The following is a 20,874-nucleotide window of genomic DNA, read 5'->3' as shown; positions in this document are numbered from 1 at the left end:
CAGGCTGGTTTCGGTAGGGTACTTGCGCCATGGGCTTTCACTAACACAAACACTGAAATTACACCCTACTGTCCAGACTCTTACCGTGTAAAGCATGATTTTCTTATTTTTTTTTTAGAATTTTTTTTTTAATTTTTATTTATTTATGATAGTCACACACACAGAGAGAGAGAGAGGCAGAGACACAGGCAGAGGGAGAAGCAGGCTCCATACACCGGGAGCCCGACGTGGGATTCGATCCTGTAGACCCGGGATCGCGCCCTGGGCCAAAGGCAGGCGCTAAACCGCTGCGCCACCCAGGGATCCCCTGATTTTCTTATTTTAAAGATTTTATTTATTCTTGAGAGACACAGGCAGAGGGAGAAGCAGGCTCCATGCGGGGAGCCCGATGCGGGCCTCGATTCTCGGTCTCCAGGATCAAGCCCTGAGCTGAAGGCGGCGCTAAACCGCTGAGCCACCTGGGCTGCCCCTAAAGCATTATTTCTTAACGTGAGGGCTGGGACTACTAGAATGAATAGTATCTGTTTACCTAAAAGGAGGCCAAAAAAAGAAAAAGAAAAAAAAAATAGTATCGCTCTTCCGAGGAGTGCAATCGACTAGCTTCAGCACCGGTCTAAACCGTGTATTCCAAAAGTAAAATAGCGGAGGATTAACCTAAGTCACCGCTGCCTTGCAATAATGTGACCACGATCCGTGGAACCCGGTATTATTTAGTGTCTCCTATATCCCTGCATTCGTTGAAAAGGGGAAATGAAAAGTCACTGTACGTAGTACCGCCGCGCGGCTTCAGTGCCGAGCGCGCAGAGGCGGCTCCGTCGTCAGCTTCCCTTCGGGTGTCAAACATGCCTGGACGCGGCGGACGGGAAGGGCCGCAGAGCTCGGGACGACGGGTCCCGCCAGGCCGACGCGCCGCGTTCCCAGCTCTTACCCTTATTTAGACCTCGTCCCACCTCCACCCGCGAACACTCGGACGGGTCACCCGTTACCGGAAGTGACTGCGGCCGCTCCTGACCCGGAATCGCATTGTGGCCCCGCCCCCGCCGCCAGGCTTCCTCCTGCAACAGGCGTGGGTCACGCTCTCGCTCGCTCTCTTTCCGCCGCCATCTTGGTTCCGCGTTCCGCGCACAGTAAGTCCTGTCTTCGCCGCTACTCTCTATCCGCAGCCATCCGCCTTTCTTGCGGACTAAGCCGGCCCGCGGCCTGAGAGCTAAGGGCAGCCGGAGGCTCTGCAGGATGACTGGGTCCCCGCTCGGCCCAGGGAAGTGTGGCCTTGGGGCCTCCGGACAAAATGGGGTCTGCGGTTGACGTCCTGGCAAAAGCAGGGCAGGGGGTCCGCGCGCCGGACCCGCAGGCCGAGGCCGGGGAGAGGAGAGCCGCTGCGGTGTTGGGGGCGGAAGCGGAGCGCGTCTGCGGCTGGGGCCGGCCTCACGAGACCTAAAGGAGGTTAAGGGGGTCACAGCCTGGGAACAGCCCCCCCGCGCACACGCACACGCCGTTAATTGTGGCAAGCGAGTGCGGGGACCTAAGGCGCGCGATGTCGGCCACCGGGCGTCCCGGCGGCGTGAGCGGCGGAGGGGAGGTGCTGCAGGGCAGCGTCCGAGGAGCCTCTGCCTCGGCCCGAGAACGCGGTGGCGGCTGTCGCCTTTGTGGCATGTGGAGTGCGGTGTGAAAGGAACTCCCGGGCGCTAGCAGGCTGTGCCCTGCGGAGTGAAGAGAGGTAGAGGAAGGTGATCCGCTGGATCCGGGATCGGAGGCTCGCGGCTTCTTGTTTACGTATTCCTGGCTGCTGTGGGGAAGATTGTCCCCAAACACCCTGATGGTTTTGTTTGTTTGTTTTTTCTTAACAGCCCTTCGCAGAGTTTTTAAAGGATATTTGACTCTGGGTTGGGTAGCAGAACGGATCCCAGTCAATTCAGGCCTCCTTTTTATTCCCTTCAGAAATGCCTGGTGAAGCCACAGAAACCGTCCCTGCTACAGAGCAGGAGTTGCCACAGCCCCAGGCTGAGACAGGTAGGTTCCCCCCCCCCCCCCTTACTGTGCATTAAAATGTACGATTGACCCTAAGAGCATTCGGTGGGTAAAACGAGGTCTTTGAGGGTTAACTCCTTGACGATGGCTGTAGCTTTACCAGGGAGGAGAATCCATGGTATTAACTGCTGTCCTGGAGGGACGTAATTAGGGAATGGAATATAAACCGTATATTTAAGATCCAGGAGCATTAAAAGCCCCCTGGCCTGCTTTGTAGTGTATGACAACTGCCTCACAGACTGTTCTGCAGAACCAACCCTCAACCCACAGAGAAAAACCGAGCGGGGAAGGGGCTTGGTGATTCTTACTTATTGGAACTGGATGACACACTTGCAGGCCAAGGAGACCTGAGCTTTTGTGAAGTTCCAGCCAGCAAGTTGCATCAAGGTTTTAGATGGCAGAGTTTGGCACTGTGCCTTCATCACATGTCTGGATGAGATGTGTGCTGGAGGTAAATGTGCCCCGCTGGGCCCCCCGCCCTCCTAGGTTGGTTAACTCACTTTATGGGTTGGTGCTAAGATGTTTCTAGTGTGCTGGAATAGTGCCTGCATCAACAGCTTGCCTGGAACCCAAAATTGAAATAAGACTTTTCCTTTGCTCTTCAGCTTTGAAATTGATGGATATAAACGTAGTGTAAAGGCAAGTCTTGAATTCTGGTTAAAATACTTCTCTAGAAAACTTGAGAGGTATTGAAAAATATTTAATGATATTCTTGCTGCGTCAGTTGTGTTGAAATAAGGAAATCTTCAGGCTGTAACTTCCATACTCATTTTTTCTTAATGCAAAATTTTTTTTAAACTCCACCTGTCACTTAAGGGCAATTTCTTTCTTCTTCTGGAATTAAAATAGAGTTGTTTATAGTTGAAAGCATTGAGGTTCTCTCTCCCCACCTGTCTGATTTTAGCAGCTGAAGGGATTAATACAGCTGCTAGAAAAGAAAGGGAGGGGGCCTCTAAGCTAGTGAACAAGCTATATGACATCCTTGAAGTTCAAGGGACTTAACAGAAGGAGAAAATAAAGGACTGGTCTCTAAAGATCCTGTAATTCAGTGCTAACCAGAGCCTTATTGAACAATTTGGCTTTACAAATGTGGAGACTGAAATTCAGATGAATGTAGAATAATCTGGTTTCAAGCCTCAAAACAAATGCTATTTGCTTTTGAAGTCATTCTTAGTGCTGTTAAGTTTGTTTCTGAATAGTTTGAGCTTGCACAATAGGTTTTGTAATACTAAGGTAGTACCAGTGGTAAAACATTGAATTTTTTCTTTCAACAAATGCGAAAACTAGCCCCGGGAATTGGTTATGGTGTCTAAAGCAAGAAAATTGGGCCTTATCCTATTTTGAACTCTAGTCAGAAGAAACATTCTAAGTTTCAAATTGTGATTAATATGTTTGGAGGCATTTGCACCTTAATCCTAAGACTTTGACCTACCTACTCTCCGGGAAAAACTGATTGGGCCACTTGTCTTTTCTCTCACAATTTCAGGATTACTGGTTGAATAAATTGTAAATTTTTATCATTCAGAAAATCTTTTGCTGAGCTTTACTGTAGTGTGGAACATTGGTCTATTTTGGCAGGATGACATACTTATCCAGATTAAGGGGTGGAGAGCCAATATATTCTCCACTCCAATTCCCTACTTCCAAAATAGAACCACAGTCTGGTTTAACACGTTGGGCTACGATTTCATAATAGAGTCCCTACCCTTGTGACTAAACTCTCTCCCTGGCAGTCTGATTCATCTTAAATTGATGTCTGAAGAGCTAACTATACCTAGGAGAGTGTGTAGGTAGAGATTATGAAGTACATCCCATTTGTGGTTGAGTTGGGTTTTTTTTTGTTTGCTTGCTTGCTTGTTTGTTTTAGGGGAGTAGGTAAACAGGCACAGGGAGGCAAAGTGACTTAGTATTTAATAGTTCATATAGAATTGTACGTCGACACCACCTTCCTAAAACTTTGTTCTACGAGTCAGATTTTTCTTGACCTAGTAAAAGCCTGAGCATATAAAGACTTAGGTTTGTTTGTTGTTTCATTCATATCCAACTCCCATCATCACCAGTCCCTACTTTCCTTGTTCCAGTTTTCAATATGTGGTTTCAGTTTGTCATCCTTGACAGTAGAGCAGCTATCCTAGTGGTATTCTATGGCCTGAAGAGATACTTTGGGTTTGTTCAAGGAGGGAAGGGAGGGCAAATCTGACAAAGGGTGGAAAGCATGGTATTCCCAACCCACTCCTAGGCCTGGTGCTCCCCCATTTAGAGACTAATAGGCTGCTTAGACTGTTATCTCCACCTTAAAATAGTTTGCTTCTTTTTGGTAGAACTTGGGAAATGTGGGAGATGGAGAGAGGGATGTATTCTTATTCAACCATTGAAGTATGTTTGGGGAGGTTGCTGTTGCCTGTCACCTTTGTCTAATCCTGTGTGGTGACTTTCATTCTCAGATTAAAAATTCCGTGTTTCCTATGAGGCATGTTGTACCAAATTGGGCTGCATAACTCACCTTTGTTTTTTTCCTTCCCTTTTTTATTCCCCTTTTTGCTTTTCTCCTCCAGCTGTGCTTCCTGTGTCTTCAGCCTTGAGTGTCACTGCTGCCTTAGGGCAGTCTGAATCTACCCTTCCCCCTCCTTGTTCCCTGGCCCCCCAGCAATGCCCTCTGGCAACCCCTAACCAGCCTTCCCCATTCCCTTCTCCCTCTGGTGTTGTCTCAACCCCTTTGGAAGCTCCTTTTCCCCAGTCATCCTCTGGGACAACCCTGCCTTTGGGAGTTGCCCATTCCCCCACTGACACCCCAGCTTTCCTACCCAACCTAAGAGGGCCTCCCATCTCCCCAGCTGCCTTAGCTCTGGCCTCTCCCATGATAACTCCGACAATGAAAGGTGCCCATTCCTCTTCAGCTCCCTTGGCACTGGTGGCCTTGGCTCCCCACTCAGTTCAAAAGAGTTCTGCTTATCCACTTAACCCTCTTAGTTCTCCTCCTTTGATTGCTGTGGCTGAATCTGGGTCAGTGACATCTCTGTCCCCTCCCATTGCTTTCTTAGATCCAAAGACCTGTCCTATTCAAGCTCCCTTGCAGGTAGACCCTAATCCAAAAGGCACCCCCATCCCTCCAGGTATAGTCAGTACTGTACCTTCCCATCTTGGAACTCCCTTGGCCTCTGTTCAGTCTGGAGTAGCCTCAAGTCCTCAGATGCCACCCATCACTCCTCCTCAGTTCAAAGACATCCCTGTTTCCTCAGCTCTGACTTCTCCACAAAACCCTGAAAGCCTCAGCCTAAAGGGACCCCTTAGTTCACCTGCTGTGTTATCTCTTTCAACTCAGTCTCTATCTGTGGCTCCTAGTATCCCTCCAGTTTCCCTCACTTCTCCAGGCTCTCATCTTACACCTTTACATCAGAGTTCTCTTGGTTCTCCTCTTCAGACCTTAGGTCAAACAGGCCCTAATGTTTTGTCAAATCCTAAAGTGGATGCCATTTCTGCAGATCATTCTCCCATAGGGGCCTCTTATCCTTCTCAGAGATCTGTAATTCCTCCACTGCCTTCTAGAAATGAGGTGGCTCCTGCTGCTATGGCTACTTTTCCAGTGGGGGCTTCAGCTTCCCCTCTGGCTCTTTCTGTTGACAAAGATCCCTCTGCCATCATTGACATAGCCTCCTTTTCTGGCTCAAGTGTAGATACCTCTTCTCCATTATCTCCTACAGGCTCTGTCATTCTCAAAGGCTCTCCTAATGTCACTCATCCTCAGCCTTTGGTGACCCAAATTCCTCCTCCAGGGAGTCCAAGCTTGAAAGAAACTTCTGTTTGTTCTGTTGCAACCACCCCATTTGTTATGACTAACCTCTCTAAAATTTCTGCAGCACCTACTACCTTTGAAGTGACTACTTGTGTGTCTCCTCCAACTTCATCAGGTCCCATAAGTAATAAGGACTCAGCTTCCCATGCTTCCTTGGTTATGGCTCCTGTGGCTCCCAAAGAATTTTCTATTCCTCAAGTGACCCCTCTGGGAATACCAGTCTCTCCTCTGTCAGCCCCTGAGAACCCCAAAAGTCTCCCTGCATCAGCCTTGGTAAAGTTACCAACACAAAAAGATCTCCAAACTGTACCTCTCTCTGCTGTTGGAACCCCTGCTTCACCAGCCCAGGCAGGACTTCCTACCAAGAAAGACTCTACTCTAATACCACTGGCCCTGGCAACCCCTAAAAATCTCCCCACTCCCCAAAGTATATCATCATCTCTGGAGAGAACTCTTTCTCCTGAAGCCACCTTAGCAAAGAGAAACCTTGTAGAGCCTCTCTCTGTAGTTACACAAGCCAGTACTGCTCCCTCTCCTCTGGATGTTAATTCTCCAACCTCTGTAATCAAGACAGATCCTTGTTCAAGCACAGACTCCTCTAGTCTGCTTCTCAAAAGTTCTCTCACTACCCCAGCCGTAGCTACATTTCCTTTGGAACATGATGCAGCTGTTGGGGTGGTCCCTACAATTACCAAAGATGCCTCCACTCCTGCCGCTAAAGCCAGCCCTAATCTAGGAGATGTCTCTTTAGCTCATAAAAGCCATCCAGATAAGAAGGGTAGTTTCACTCTTTCTGTTTTACCTTTGGTTCCTCCAGCGTCGGAAAGTTGCCCTGTGGCTTCAGCTGTGACTTTATCCTCCCAGAATGTTTCTGCTTTTCCAGCTGCCATGGCACTAGCCCCTGAAATTCTCAAGTCTGAGCCCTTTCCCTCTCTTCCTCATGGTACAAAGAAAGTTCATGGTATTTCTCATACCTCAGCATTGGCACCTGTGGCTTCCTCTCCTGAAAGGCACCCAACTAAGGACTCTGGTCTTTCTGTTAATGCATCTTCTCAAGGAACTTACTTAGGTGACTCCTCATCTCCTTTAGGGACTAAGGTGTCTCCTCAAACTAAAAGACGTCCAACCAAGAAGGGTTCAGCTCCTACTACCTTAACTCTTTCTCCTTCTCTTTCTAAAAGTGTTCCTGCTATCCCTGATACTCCTGCTGGAAATCACTCATCATCCCCTGTTTCTCCGGTTGAAGCTTCCTTTCTTCCAGAGGCCAGTCTTTCCCTTCAAGCCCCTAAAGGGTCACTGGCCAAGAAGCATTCACCCACTCCATCCCCTAGAGAGAACTCAGATACCCCATCTCCCAAAGAGGCCTCCATTCCTCCAGCTGTGGTTCCTTCCTCCCCCAAAGGAGCCCCAGCAACCTCATCCCCCAAAAAGGCCCAAGCGGCTCCAGCCCCCAAAAGAGGCCCAGCTACTTCATCTCCCAAAGGGACCCCTACTGCCCCAGCAGTGACTCCTCCCTCCCCCAAAGAGTCCCAAGCAACTCTAGCCCCCAGACAAGCCACAACTCCTCCATCTCCCAAAGGGGGGCCAGCAAGCCCATCCCCTAAAGAGACCTCCACTCCCTCAGCTGTGGTTCCTTCTTCCCCCAAAGAGTCTCAAGCAACTCTAGCCCCCAAAAGAACCCCAGCTAACCCACCTCCCAAAGGGACCTCCACTGCCCCAGCTGTAGCTTCTCCTTGCCCCAAAGGGGGCCCCACAGCCCCATCCCCAGAAAAGACCTCCACTCCCTCAGCTGTGACTCCTTCCTCCCCCAAAGAATCTCCAGATACCCAGTCTCCCAGAGGGGCCCCCACTGCTCTAGCTGTGGCTCCGCCTTCCCACAAAGGTGGTCTAGCAACCCCATCCCCAAAAGAGACCTCCACTCCCTCGATTGTGGCTCCTTCCTCGCCCAAAGACTCTCAAGCAACTCCAGCCCCAAAAAGAACCCCAGCTAACCCACCTCCCAAAGGGACCTCCACTCCCTCAATTGTGGCTCCTTCATCCCCCAAAGAGTCTCCAGCAACTCCAGCCCCAAAAAGAACCCCAGCTATTCCACCTCCCAAAGAGGCCCCCACTGCCCCAGCTGTGGGTCCTCCTTCCCCCAAAGGAGGCCCAGCAACCCCACCCCCTAAAGAGACCTCTACTCCCTCAAGTGTGGCTCCTTCCTCCCCCCAAAAGTCTCCAGCTACCCATCCTCCCAGTGGGGCCACCACGCCTCAAGCTGTACCTCCTTCCTCCCCCAAAGAGTCTCAAGCAACTCCAGCCTCCAAAAAAACCCCAGCTACCCCACCTCCCAAAGGGGGCCCAGCAACTCCATCCCTTAAAGAGATTTCCACTCCCCCAGCTATGACTCCTTCCTCCCCCAAAAAATCCCCAACTACCCAGTCTCCCAAAGGGGCTCCCACCCCCCAAACTGTGGCTCCTCCCTCCTCCAAAGAGTCCCAAACAATTCCAGACCCCCAAAGAGCCCCAGCTACTCCACCTCCCAAAGGGGGCCCAGCAACCCCATCCCCTAAAGAGACCTCTACTTCCCAGGCTATGGCTCCTTCCTCTCCCAAAGAGTCCCAAACAACTCCAGCCCCCAAAAGAGCCCCACCTAACCCACCTGTCAAAGGGGCCTCCATTGCCCCAGCTGTGGCTCCTCCCTCCCCCAAAAAGCCCCAAGCAACTCCAGCCCCCAAAAGAACACCAGCAGCTCCATCTCCCAAAGGGGGACAAGCAACCTCATCCCCTAAAGAGACCACCATTCCTCCAGCTGTAGCTCCTCCCTCCCCCAAAGAGTCTCAGGCAACTCCAGCCTCCAAAAAAGCCCCAGTTACTCCACCTCCCAAAGGGGCCCCCACTGCCCCAGCTGTGGCTCCTCCTCCCAAAGGGGGCTCAGCAGCCCCATCCCCTAAAGAGATATCCACCCCTTCATCAGTAGCTCCTTCCTCCCCCAAAGAGTCTCCAGCTAACCAACCTCCCAAAGGGGCCCCCATTCCCCCAGCAATGACTCCTTCAAAAAATGCCCCAGCTACTCCACCTCCCAAAGGGGCCCCCACTGCCCCAGCTGTGGCTCCTCCTTCTCCCAAAGGGGGTTCGGCAGCCCCATCCCCTAAAGAGACATCCACCCCTTCATCAGTAGCTCCTTCCTCCCCCAAAGAGTCTCCAGCTAACCAACCTCCCAAAGGGGCCCCCATTCCCCCAGCAATGACTCCTTCAAAAAATGCCCCAGCTACTCCACCTCCCAAAGGGGTTCCCCCTCCCTCAACTGTGGCTCTTTCCTCCCACAAAGAGTCTCTGGCAACTCCAGCCCCCAAAGGGGCCCCAGCAACCCCATCTCCCAAGGGGGCCTCCATTCCCCCAGCTATGACTCCATCCTCTAAAGGAACCCCATCCTCCAAAGGTGCCTCAGCAACTCCATCCCCCAAGAGAGCCCCAGCTACCCCATCCAAAGGTGCCCCCACTTCCTCATCTGAGATTCCTCCCTCACCCAAAGAGGCCCCTATGTCTCCAGTTTCAGTCACATGTCCCTTGGGGTCCGTTGCCCCTCAGGCTTCTAAAGGCCTACCAGTAAAGAAAGGCTCTACAGCTCCCTCTGAGAAAGGTCTCCTGGCCAAGAAGAATTCTGCTTCACCTGTGTGCCCAGATCCCTCAGCTAAGAATGGTACTAAAGGACCCCTTTCTACAGAGACCGTTTCTGCTCAGAAAGTCTCTTCAAAGACTCCCAAAACCCTCCCTGTTTCTCCGTTAAAAAGCAAAGATTCTTTTCATTCCCCAAAAAGCCCTTTGGCTCTTCCTCCTGAGTCTCTGATGTCTCCTCCTCTAGCAACAGTTTCCTCTGAGAAAGTCCTTTCCAAAGCTGGATCAGCACCTGTCTCTCCAGCACCCACCCCATCAGTCTCTCTGCCTCTCGCTCCCTCCCCAGTCCCCCCTCTGCTTCCTAAACAGCAATTTCTGCCGTCCTCACCTGGGCTGGTGCTGGAATCACCCTGTAAGCCCTCAGCCCCTGCTGATGAGGATGAGCTGCCGCCTCTGATTCCCCCGGAACCAATCTCGGGGGGAGTGCCTTTCCAGTCGGTCCTCGTCAACATGCCCACCCCCAAACCTGCTGGGATCCCTGCCCCAACCCCCTCTGCCAAGCAGCCTGTTCTGAAGAACAACAATGGTATTTGCCTTGGTTTGCTGTGTGCATGGTGTGTCGCCCACACCCCTCCTGGGGCTACCCACCAATACTAACCCTAGGATGCGCCGCTTTCTCCAGTATATCTGCTTGTGTTTGGACATAGAACATAGAGTGATAATTTTAAATGCAAAAGCTCTAGGAATGTGTAATAATCTTGGTTTTCATCACCTCAGATAGTCTGTTTTGTATCATCATCTATAATACAGTCCAAGCTAACTACGAATCTGCCATCTTTTCTACCTGAATGATCTGACATTGAAAACCAAGACCTATTAGGCCTTTTAATTTGCTCTAATCTCTACCACATAACTAACCTTGTCCCTGGGCCTGGGATTTGCTAAAATGTTGGGAAATATGGAAGTACTTGAATTTCTTTTCACATCTTCGATTTAGTAATGACCAGTGCCCAAGGGACTTCCTTTTCAAGACTTTTTTCCTAGCCTGAGAATGGTGCAGGTGTATGCTTTTTTTCTCTCAGTAGTCTTTATTGATGCTTGGCCTTGTGATTGAGGTAAATGTAAAATATGTAAATTATATTTGGAAGAAATGGGAGAGGTCACAGGATAGGCTCTAACAGAGGTGACTGTTAGAATTGTAGGTTGGCAATCATTGAAAATCATCAAGTTATATTGATGAAACCAAATTGCTAGGGTAAGTAGTTTGAAAGTAAAGCTGAATGTGTGTACACAACTGCTTCTGGCCTTCCCCAAACCAATATAAAGGATGAAGGGAAAGTGTCCTCCCTGGTCTACTTCCACAATGTAATCTTATTTATCTGGAGATACCTTGTCTGCTAGAACCTTTGGGGGGTGGTTGAGCTGTTGGGTAGAATTTGGAGTTATATAGGTCATTGGTGTTGGCGTGTGCCAAGTGAAGACCTTGAGAGAAAGGAAGCAGTTACAGTTGATAAACTGCTTGGCTGTAACTAGTTATCACCTCTTATTTCTGGGGCTGGGTCTTTAATGGATGTGTACACACTAGTTTAGCTAAGTTGGAGGCTGTCAGGCTGGCTTCACACAAGTCAGTTGGTTTACATTTAACTTTGTGAGGTCTAGCATAAGCCAGTGACCTTTAATCCAGGCAGGCTGTGGTGAGGTGCCTCCTTATAATCTATTATAAAATAATAAAAGTTATTTGTCATCTCAGGGTCTGGAACAGAATCTGACAGTGATGAATCAGTACCAGAGCTTGAGGAACAGGATTCCACACAAGCAACCACACAACAAGCCCAGGTGGGTATTCTCTTACTTGCTGGTCAAAGTACTTGAGTCAAGGAAGCATTGGAAAACGAGGGTTGAGAGCTGACTTAAATATTAGGAAATGTGAACCTTAATAAACGGAAAACCTCATGGGGATTCTGTTATCCAGGCCTTATATTCCAGTTTACTCATAGCTGTTTTATCTTAGCTGGCAGCAGCAGCTGAAATCGATGAAGAACCAGTCAGTAAAGCAAAACAGAGCCGGAGTGAAAAGAAGGCACGAAAGGTAAGATTTTTTAAGTTACAAACGATGATTAAAAGTTATGATGAAGCAGCTTTAGAGAGGAGGAACCATAGTAGTAAAATCATACTTAAAGTGATAGAAATTACTATGGCAAAAAAAAAAAAAAAAAAAACAGGAGTCCTGAAAACCAATTCAGTATTATATAAAGTTAGCCTAGGAAAAGGCTTTGCTTTGGATGTAGTTATTACTATGTTTTTTACTTTCTAAAGCTACTTCTCTTTTTTTTTTTTTTTTAATATTTTACTTTATTTACTCATTTATGTGAAAGCGAGAGCTCACACACGAGCAGGTGGAGGGGCAGAGGGAGAAGCAGACTCCCCACCAAGCGCAGAGCCCGAAGTAGAGCTTGATCTCATAACCCTGAGATCATGACCTGACCTGAAATCAAGAGTTGGACATGCAACCATCTGAGCCACCCAGATCCCCCTCTGAACCTGCTTCTAGAGAAGTTAAAGATCTGATGTTCTTTTCTATTCCTTAGGCTATGTCCAAACTGGGTCTTCGACAGGTTACAGGGGTTACAAGAGTCACTATCCGGAAATCTAAGAATATCCTGTTTGTCATCACAAAACCAGATGTCTACAAGAGCCCAGCTTCAGATACCTACATAGTTTTTGGGGAAGCCAAGGTAAAGAAAGTTTTCTTGGATGTGCTCTAGACCACGGTTTCTCAACCTTAGCCCTATTGATACTCCGTTGGATAATTCTTTGGTGTGGAATTTGGGATAAGGTAATTCTTTATTGTAGAAAAGCTTTCCTGAGTGTTAGAGATGTTTAGCAGCATCCTACCCAGTTGTGATAACCAAAAAAAAGATCTCAAGACATTGATGTCCCTTGGTGACAAAACCACCTCCTGGTTGTAAACCACTGCTTTATACCTAAACTGCTTTTTTTTTTTTTTTAAGAGTTTGTTTGTTTGTTTGTTTGTTTATTTATGAGAGACAGAGAGAGCAGAGATGCAGGCAGAGGGAGAAGCAGGCTCCATGCAGGGAGCCCAATGTGGGCCTCGATCCCGAAACTCCAGGATCACACCCTGGGACAAAGCCAGACACTCAACCGCTGAGCCCCCCCCCCCCCCCCCCAACTGTCCCTAAACTACTTCTCTTTGTACAGTGATCTATAATCTTGGTGAGGGCAAGCATTTATAGCCATATAGTAAGTTACCCTGAAATGGTTTTAGAGTGAGAGTTTAGAAAAGATAAAAATGATGTATTTCATTTACTGCAGACTGATCTATTTACATAAATCTGTATTTTCTGCCCTATAGATTGAGGACTTATCTCAGCAAGCACAACTAGCAGCTGCTGAGAAATTCAAAGTTCAAGGTGAAGCTGTCTCAAACATTCAAGAAAACACACAGACTCCAACTGTACAAGAGGAGAGTGAAGAAGAAGAGGTATATAGGGAAATCTTTTATACTTTTCATCCTCTCCAGATAGTAGTATGTTTGTATTGATGAGTGGATTCTGTATTGCTTTAGACTATCTAATTCAATGGAGTTCAATAGTTTCTGAATTATATTATCTAGGTTCAAGAGACTCCTGACTCCAAAGAACTACTGGAGTTGTTCTTGGCCTTCTAATTTATTGTGTATTTTTTTCCCTCTCTTAGGTTGATGAAACGGGTGTAGAGGTTAAGGACATAGAATTGGTCATGTCACAAGCAAATGTGTCAAGAGCAAAGGCAGTTCGAGCCCTGAAGAACAACAGTAATGATATTGTAAATGCTATTATGGTAAGTGTCCAAACCTTTATTCCTTGACTTCTGCCCCGACCAGTTATGGGTGACTTTATTTTCTCTGTTTAATATTAGCCAGTTAGGAAGCTTCATCCCAAAGCCTATTCTGAGTTACTTCATATTTTAATGGCCTGAATTCTCAATTTGCTTATTACTACTACTAATGATCTCTTTTCTTACAGGAATTAACAATGTAACCGTATGAAAACGAGGACTTTTTTTGGTGTTTCAAAAGAATAACTGCAGCTTGGTTTGAAATTTGTACTGTTTCTATCATTAATAAAGTTATGGCTTCTTGTTGGATGAACTCAGTGGGTGCTTGGTCTCTTCCCCCCTCCCCCCACCCCACCTCCCAAAAAAAACATGAAGGTTCTAGAATGAAAAATCCATAATTACTCTTCAGACCTCAGCTTTAGTTGAAAAGGTTTAAAGCCACATATTCCCCACTTAAAATCTCAGTCTTTTTGACTCTTGTAAGAAGATGCTATATTAGGCTGTTAGGACTGTCTTGTCTTCAGAGAATACAACTTACATGTAAAGTTTCTCCTTTCCATTTTCTTTCCCAGGTGTTAACTGTTAGCAAATCCTGATTCTTTTTTTATTTTTTTATTTTTTTTAAGATTTATTTATTTATTCATTCAAAGAGAGCAAAGAGAGAGGCAGAGGGAGAAGGAGGCTCCATGCAGGAAGCCCAACGTGTGGGACTCGATCCCGGGTCTCCAGGATCACACCCCGGGCTGCAGGTGGCGCTAAACCGCTGTGCCACTGGGGCTGCCCGTGACTCTTCTTTATTTGATAATCATCAGCCTCTTTTCTGGCCTACAATCTTTTTTTTTCTTTTTTCTCTTTTTTCTTTTTTCTTTTTTGTTTTGTTTTGATGATAGTCACAGAGAGAGAGAGAGAGGCAGGCTCCACGCACCGGGAGCCTGACGTGGGATTCGATCCCAGGTCTCCAGGATCGCGCCCTGGGCCAAAGGCAGGCGCCAAACAGCTGCGCCACCCAGGGATCCCTCTTTTTTCTTTTTTTTTTTTTAAGATTTTTATTTCTTTATTCATGAGAGAGAGAGGCAGAGACACAGGCAGAGGGAGAAGCAGGCTCCCTGCAGGGAGCCCGATGTGAGACTCAATCCCGATACTCCGGGATCACACCATGAGCCAAAGGCAGAGGCTCTCAGCCACTTCTTTTTGGCCCAAAATCAGGTGGCCCACAATCTTTTTGAATATATATATTGGCCTTTGAGAAGCAGTTCACACTGGTTACATCTTGATACGTAAAAGCTTGATACAGGGTTTAGAGGGAACATAATGGATGTAGATGAAAAGACTAAAAATGAAAAGGTACCTCATGAAGGGAGTTTTTGACTGTTGTATACAGTGCAAATCCTCTGCTCTCATTATACAGACATTTTAATGTACAGAATAAATTATAATTAGAGTAGCCATAATTTACGCTAAGGCAGTGAGTGGAAACCAGGTAAATTGATACATAATTAGCCAGTATATGAAAAATATACCTAATTCCATAGAAGTCCTATGAAGGGTAAAGCTTCTGAGTTTGAATTGTTAGAAAATGGTTTGGGGGAAAAGCTGAGGACTGAAATTTGGAAATAGGAAGGCTTAAAAGTAAATGTAGAGATAAGAATCCTAAAACGAGTGATAATACAACTCGAAGCAATGTTAGGATGGGAGGTTAACATGGTGGAAGGCTTTGGGGACGAAACTTACATTTATATTACTGTTCAATATTTTTTTTTAGTTTATTTATGTAAGATTCTTCACCCAGCATGGGGCTTGTATTCACAACCCTGAGGTCAAGAGTTGTATGCTCCTCTGACAGCCAGTCAGGTGCCCCTTGAATTCAGTCTTCTTGATTCCTAAGAGTAGATATTTTAACAGATGTGAGTGAAAGCTGAGGGCCAAAGAGGTTAAATGACTTCCCCCAAAGACAGCCACTGAATAGTAGTGTCTTTTCATTGGGGTAGGCTATATTTGTAAGAAGTCGTAGGCTGTACTGAAGAACCACAAATGGATATCTCGCTAAGAATGGTGACCTTCCATTTTACTGGGGTAGAAGAGTTCATTTGCTCATGAGGCTGAAGATAGGCCCCTTGGTTGCCAAATCTGACTTAGCTCTGTAATTCTCATTTCAGGAAGAAATTCAGGGATATTAACTCCTAGTTCCCTCACCTTTCCCTCTCTACAGTGTTAAACTGCCAATTCTTGGTTACTTTTAGAGAAGTATCTTGTTCAAGGCTATTACTGCCACTAGTGCTATAGTGCTTTCTTCCCATCTCAAGAACCTTGTTATCGCTACTTTTTTCTTCAACCATTATTTCCTTCCCTTCAAGCATTTTTTTTCCAACACACTTGAAATGTATCACTAACATCCTCTGTCACAGAATGATCAAATTTTTTTTTTTTTCAAATTTTTGGTTCTTAAGTTAGGGAATATATAGTTTGTTTTAAGATTGTTTTATTTATTTATGAGAGACAGAGAGAGGCAGAGGGAGAAGCGGACTCCATGCAGGGAGCCTGTTGTGGGACTTGATCCCAGGACCCCAGGATCACGCCCTGGGCCGAAGGCAGGTGCTAAACCACTGAGCCACCCAGGGATCCCCTCTTTCCTGGTTCTTAAAATGATTAAGTCTCTGTTCAAATAGTCACCAGACCTTTTTTTTTTTTTTAAGGTTTTATTTATTTTAAAGCAGAGCAATAAAGAGCCTGAGTATGGGGTGTGGGGGGCAGAAACAGGAAGAAGAATCCCCGCTGAGCAGAGAGCCCAACTTGGGGCTTTATCTCAGAAACCTGAAATCAAGACCTGAGCCACCCAGGTGCTCCCGAAGGACCATTTAACAGTGATATATTCTTTTAAAGTTATTTACTTATTCATGAGAGACCGAGAGAGAGGCAGAGACACAGGCAGAGGGAGAAGCAGGCTCCATGCGGGGAGCCCAACCTGGGACTCGATCCTGGGATTCCGGGATCAGACCCTGAGCCAAAGGCAGACGCTCAACCGCTGAGCCACCCAACCGTCCCAACAGTGATATTTTAAGTAACCTCTGACTTCATCTGTTAAAGGGAATAAAAACAAACTGATACTTCCAAAACATGTATAGGATTGTTAGATCCCACTGGTTATTTACTGAATGACCCTTCTGATTTATAAAGGAAAAGATGAAGAAAACAAAGTAGGCCAGTTAGCTGTATTCTCTCACCATGTTTCTCCATTAGCAGACTTTCTTCTTATTTGGGGAAATACTTCAAACGTGCAGATAGAGAACTGTGCACCTGACATCAGCTATTTTGTTGTTGTTGTTGTTGTTGTTGTTTTTTAATTTTTTTTTCATTTATTTATGATAGTCACACACGGAAAGAGAGAGAGAGAGAGGCAGAGACATAGGCAGAGGGAGAAGCAGGCTCCATGCACCGGGAGCCTGACGTGGGATTCGATCCCCGGTCTCCAGGATCGCGCCCTGGGCCAAAGGCAGGCGCTAAACTGCTGCGCCACCCAGGGATCCCTGTTTTTTGTTTTTAAGACTTTGTTTGTTCATGAGAGACAGAGAGAGAGAAAGACACAGGTAGAGGGAGAAGCAGGCTCCATGCTGGGAGCCTAATGTGAGACCAGATCCCAGGACTCCAGGATCACACCCTGGGCCAAAGGCAGATGCTCAGCTGCTGAGCCACCCAGGCTCCTGCTATTTTGTTTTTTAGAAATTAAACATTACAGATAGGTATAGAGACCCTTGTATATCCTTCCTCAGATCTATTTCCCTCCGAGATAGCACTATCATGAACTAGTTTTATAATTCCTCTACCTAAGTTGATATTTTCTCAATACATATTTATATACCCAAAGAAGTTAGTGATTTACAAGTTTTAAAACTTTAAACAATGTGAAAAAAAGAAAAAACTTTGTACATTATATATCTTCCTGCAGATTTCTTTTCACTTCAACTTTGTTTCCATGATCTCTCTATGATGATAGATGTAGCTCTACATTCATTCCCTTTCTAGTCCATAGTAGGCTTTTATCTGTACCTTTCCACCAAATAGCTCTCAAGTTCACCTAGTTGCTAATTCCAATGGGCTTTGATGCATAGCTATATTTGTCTTCAAATTAGTCTCCTTAACATCCCCTTGGTTCCTCTTAAATTTGTTTCATCTTCAGTTTTGACATCCCCAAAATTAATTCCATTATCTGTCTACCCTCTCAGAATTTTCCTGTGTTTTCCCTGTGTTAACACAGCTCATGAATGACAAAGCATTCTCACCTTACCATATAAAGAAATTAACTGCAAATGGATCAAAGGCCTAACTATAAGACCTAAAACCATAAAACTCTAAGAAGAAAACAGGAGAAAAGCCTCGTGCCTTTGATATGGCAATGGTTTATGTGATCCCAAAAGCATAGGCAATAGCAAAATAGGTTTGAGTGCCTGGCTGGCTCAGTTGGTAAAGCATATGACTCTTGATCTTAGGGTGGTGAGTTCAAGCCCCACGTTGGGTGTAGAGATTACCTTAAAAAACAAAAACAGGGCAGCCCCAGTGGCGCAGCGGTTTAGCACCGCCTGCAGCCCGGGGCGTGATCTTGGAGACCCGGGATCGAGTCCCGCGTCGGGCTCCTTGCATGGAGCCTGCTTCTCCCTCTGCTGTGTCTTTGCCTCTCTCTCCAGCTATGTCTCTATGAATAAATAAATAAAATCTTAAAAAAAAAAAAAAAAAAAAACTTTCATGAAGATGTTCCCTAAGGTGAAGAAGGAAGCCCTTGCCCCTCCCAAAGCAGAAGCCAAAGCAAAGGCTTTGAAAGCCAAGAAAGCTGTGCTGAAAGGCATCCAAAAAAAAGATCTGCACAATGCCTACATTCCGAAGACCCAACACACCCTGCATCTCAGAAGGCAGCCCAAATATCCTCAAAAGAGTACCCCCAGGAGAAACAAGCTTGATCACTATGCCATCATCAAGTCCCCCCTGACTACCAAGTCAGCCATGAGGAAAATAGAAGAGAACACACTCGTGTTCATTGTGGATGTTAAGGCCAACAAGCACCAGATCAGGCTGTGAAGAAGCTCTACAATATTGCTGTGGCCAAGATAACACCCTGTTCAAGCCTGATGGAGAGAAGAAACCATATGTTCCACTAGCTCCTGACTGATGCTTTGGATGTTGCCAACAAAATTGGGATCATCTGAACTGAGTCCAGCTGGCAATAAATCTAAATATAAATCTCTTGCCATAAAAAAAAAGTAAATGTAGATTTCACCAAAATTTAAAATTTCTCTGCAACAAAGGACATAAATCAACAGAATAAAAAGGCAACCTACAGGGGTACCTGGGCAGCTCAGTTGGTTAAGCAGCTGTGTTCAGCTCAAGTCATGATCCCAGGGTCCTGGGATCGGGCCCTGCCTTGAGCTCCCTGCTCAGCAGGAAGTCTTCTCCCTAGCCCTCTACACCCACCCTGCCACCCCACTCCACCCCCATCAGCTTGTGCTTTCTTCTCTCTCTCTCTCTCTCAGAAAAAAGTCTTTTTTTTTTTTTAAGATTTTGAGAGAGAGTATGTGGTGGGGTGAGGGGCAGGGTGGGACAGAAGCAGACTCTAACTGCTTAACTGCTAGACTCACTAACAGGAGCTTGATCCCAGGACCCGGAGGTCATGACCTGACATGACCTGAGCCAAAGGCAGCCACTAAACCAACTGAGCTACCCAGGCACCCCTCAAAAAATTTTTGCATCAGGCTCCCTGCTCTGTAGGGAGTCTGCTTCTTCCTGCCACTCCCCCTGCCTGTGCTCTGTCAGATAAATAAAACCTTAAAAAAAAAAAAAAAAAAGCATTCAGATTGTCAGAATATATTCATAAATGACCTATCTGATGAGGGAATAGTATTCAGGATATATAAAGAACTACAGGTGAACAAAAAAAAATTTTTTTTTAAATGGGCAAAGAACATGAACAGATCTTTCCCCAAGGAGTTCTACAAATCGGCAATAAGCACAAGAAAAAATGCTCATTGTCACTAATCATTAGGGAAATGCAAGTCAAAACTACAGTGAGCACCTCACACGCATTAGAATAGCTACTATCAAAAGAAAAGCTTTTTCAAAAATTTGAAAAAGGGTTCCTGGATGGCTCAGTTGGGGTTAAGCATCTGCCTTCAGCCTTCAACTCAGGTCATGATCCTGGGATTCAGCCCCACATTGGGCTCCCTGCTCAGTGGGGAGTCTGCTTCTCCCTCTGCCCTCCTCCCCACCCCTCTTGTGCTCGCTCTTTCTCAAGTAAATAAAATCTTGACAGAGCCAGAAAGCCCACACAGGGGGCGGAGGGGGGGGAGGGAGGGGGGAGGCAGGGTGGATAGCAGAGGGAGAGAGGGACAAGCAGGCTCCCCGCTGACCAGGGAGCTCCTTGTCATCAATCCCAGGACCCTGGGGTCATGACCTGAGCCGAAGGCTTAACCAACTGAGTCACCCAGGCTCCCTGCTGTGCATCATTAATGGAAAGTAAAATGGTGTCTTTGGTATGGAAAACAGTATGGTAGTTATCAAAAATTAAAAATAGAATTACCATATGATCTAGTAATTCCACTTCTGGGTATAGACTCCAGTGGAATCAGGGCCTCAGAGACATCTGTATATCCATGAAGCATTCACAATAGCCCAAAGATGGAAGCAACCTAAATGACCCTCACAGATGAATTGATAAACAAAAAGCAGTATATCTACACAGTGGAATAGTATTCAGCCTCAAAAGAAAGGAAATTCTGGGCAGCCCCGGTGGCGCAGTGGTTTGGCACTGCCTGCGGCCCGGGGAGTGAGTGATCCTGGGGACCCTGGATCGAGTCCTACATTGGGCTCCCTGTGTGATGCCTGCTTCTCCCTCTGCCTGTGCCTCTGCCTCCTCTGCCTCTCTCTCTGTCTCTATGAATTAAAAAAAAAAAAAAATGTTTTAAAAAGAAAAAAAAAGAAAGGAAATTCTGGGCAGCCCTGGTGGCTCAGCGGTTTAGCGCCACCTTCAGCCCAGGGCCTGATCCTGGGGACCCGGGATCGAGTCCATTGGGCTCCCCGCATGGAGCCTGCTTCTCCCTCTGCCTGTGTCTCTGCCTCTCTCTCTCTGTCTCTCATGAATAAATAAAATCTTAAAAAAAAAAAAAAAGAGAGAAGGAAGGAAATTCTGGCACATGCTACAACATGGACGAACCTTAAAGACATTAAGCTGTGTAAAATAAGCCAGTCACAAACAGGCAAATATTGTATGATTCCACTTATATACGGTACCTTAATTAGTCACATTCATAGAGACAAGATAGAATGGTGTTTGCGAGGGGTTGGAGAAAGGAGAGGAAGAATTTGGTTTAATGAGTACAGAATTTCAATTGGGGAAGATGAAAAAGTTCTGAAGATAGAGGGTGAGGGTTGCACAACAATGTGAATATACTTAATCTCACTGAACTAACTACACTTAAAAAATGGTTAGGATGGTAATCATTTGTTTATGTTAAAGGCTTTGTTGGGGGATTTTTGGTTTTTTTAGATTTTTTATTTTTGAGTAATCTGTATACACAACATGGGGCTTGAGCCACACCCTGAGATTAAGAGTCACATGCTTTACTAACTGAGCCAGC

At 46.4% G+C, this 20,874-nt stretch overlaps 2 protein-coding genes across 3 annotated transcripts in view; one reads left to right on the top strand and one right to left on the bottom strand.

The window, feature by feature from the left end:
* Window positions 1-1,369, bottom strand: part of HSD17B6 (hydroxysteroid 17-beta dehydrogenase 6) — a 68,167-nt gene extending 66,798 nt beyond the window's left edge. The window contains exon 1 of the mRNA XM_038549732.1: window positions 987-1,369. The gene's annotated coding sequence lies outside the window, so the exon portion shown is untranslated. The remainder of the gene's footprint in view (window positions 1-986) is intronic.
* NACA (nascent polypeptide associated complex subunit alpha) lies at window positions 1,066-13,572 on the top strand. 2 transcript variants are annotated; one of them, NM_001252258.1, is made up of 8 exons: window positions 1,066-1,127; window positions 1,939-2,010; window positions 11,169-11,254; window positions 11,430-11,507; window positions 12,007-12,153; window positions 12,792-12,920; window positions 13,136-13,258; window positions 13,444-13,572. In NM_001252258.1, exons 2-8 carry the CDS (start codon window positions 1,941-1,943, stop codon window positions 13,456-13,458), a joined length of 648 nt encoding a protein of 215 aa, NP_001239187.1. In that variant the 5' UTR covers window positions 1,066-1,127; window positions 1,939-1,940; the 3' UTR covers window positions 13,459-13,572. The 2 variants fall into 2 exon arrangements, with proteins under 2 accessions (NP_001239187.1, NP_001239186.1); NM_001252257.1 differs by having other exon boundaries at window positions 1,848-2,010.
* Window positions 13,573-20,874: the final 7,302 nt, after the last annotated feature.

Source organism: Canis lupus, chromosome 10 (assembly GCF_011100685.1).
Source record: "Canis lupus familiaris isolate Mischka breed German Shepherd chromosome 10, alternate assembly UU_Cfam_GSD_1.0, whole genome shotgun sequence".
Classification (NCBI taxonomy): Eukaryota; Metazoa; Chordata; class Mammalia; order Carnivora; family Canidae; genus Canis; species Canis lupus.
This window is presented reverse-complemented; position numbering and strand designations above follow the sequence as displayed.

What these genes read in the sequence shown, in the direction of transcription:
- NACA (NM_001252258.1), top strand. Translation starts at nt 1,941, where the DNA reads ATGCCTGGTGAAGCCACAGAAACCGTCCCTGCTACAGAGCAGGAGTTG. An exon ending in CAACCACACAACAAGCCCAG is followed by an intron (nt 11,255 to 11,429) that starts GTGGGTATTCTC and finishes GTTTTATCTTAG; the next exon opens with CTGGCAGCAGCAGCTGAAAT. An exon ending in GTGAAAAGAAGGCACGAAAG is followed by an intron (nt 11,508 to 12,006) that starts GTAAGATTTTTT and finishes TCTATTCCTTAG; the next exon opens with GCTATGTCCAAACTGGGTCT.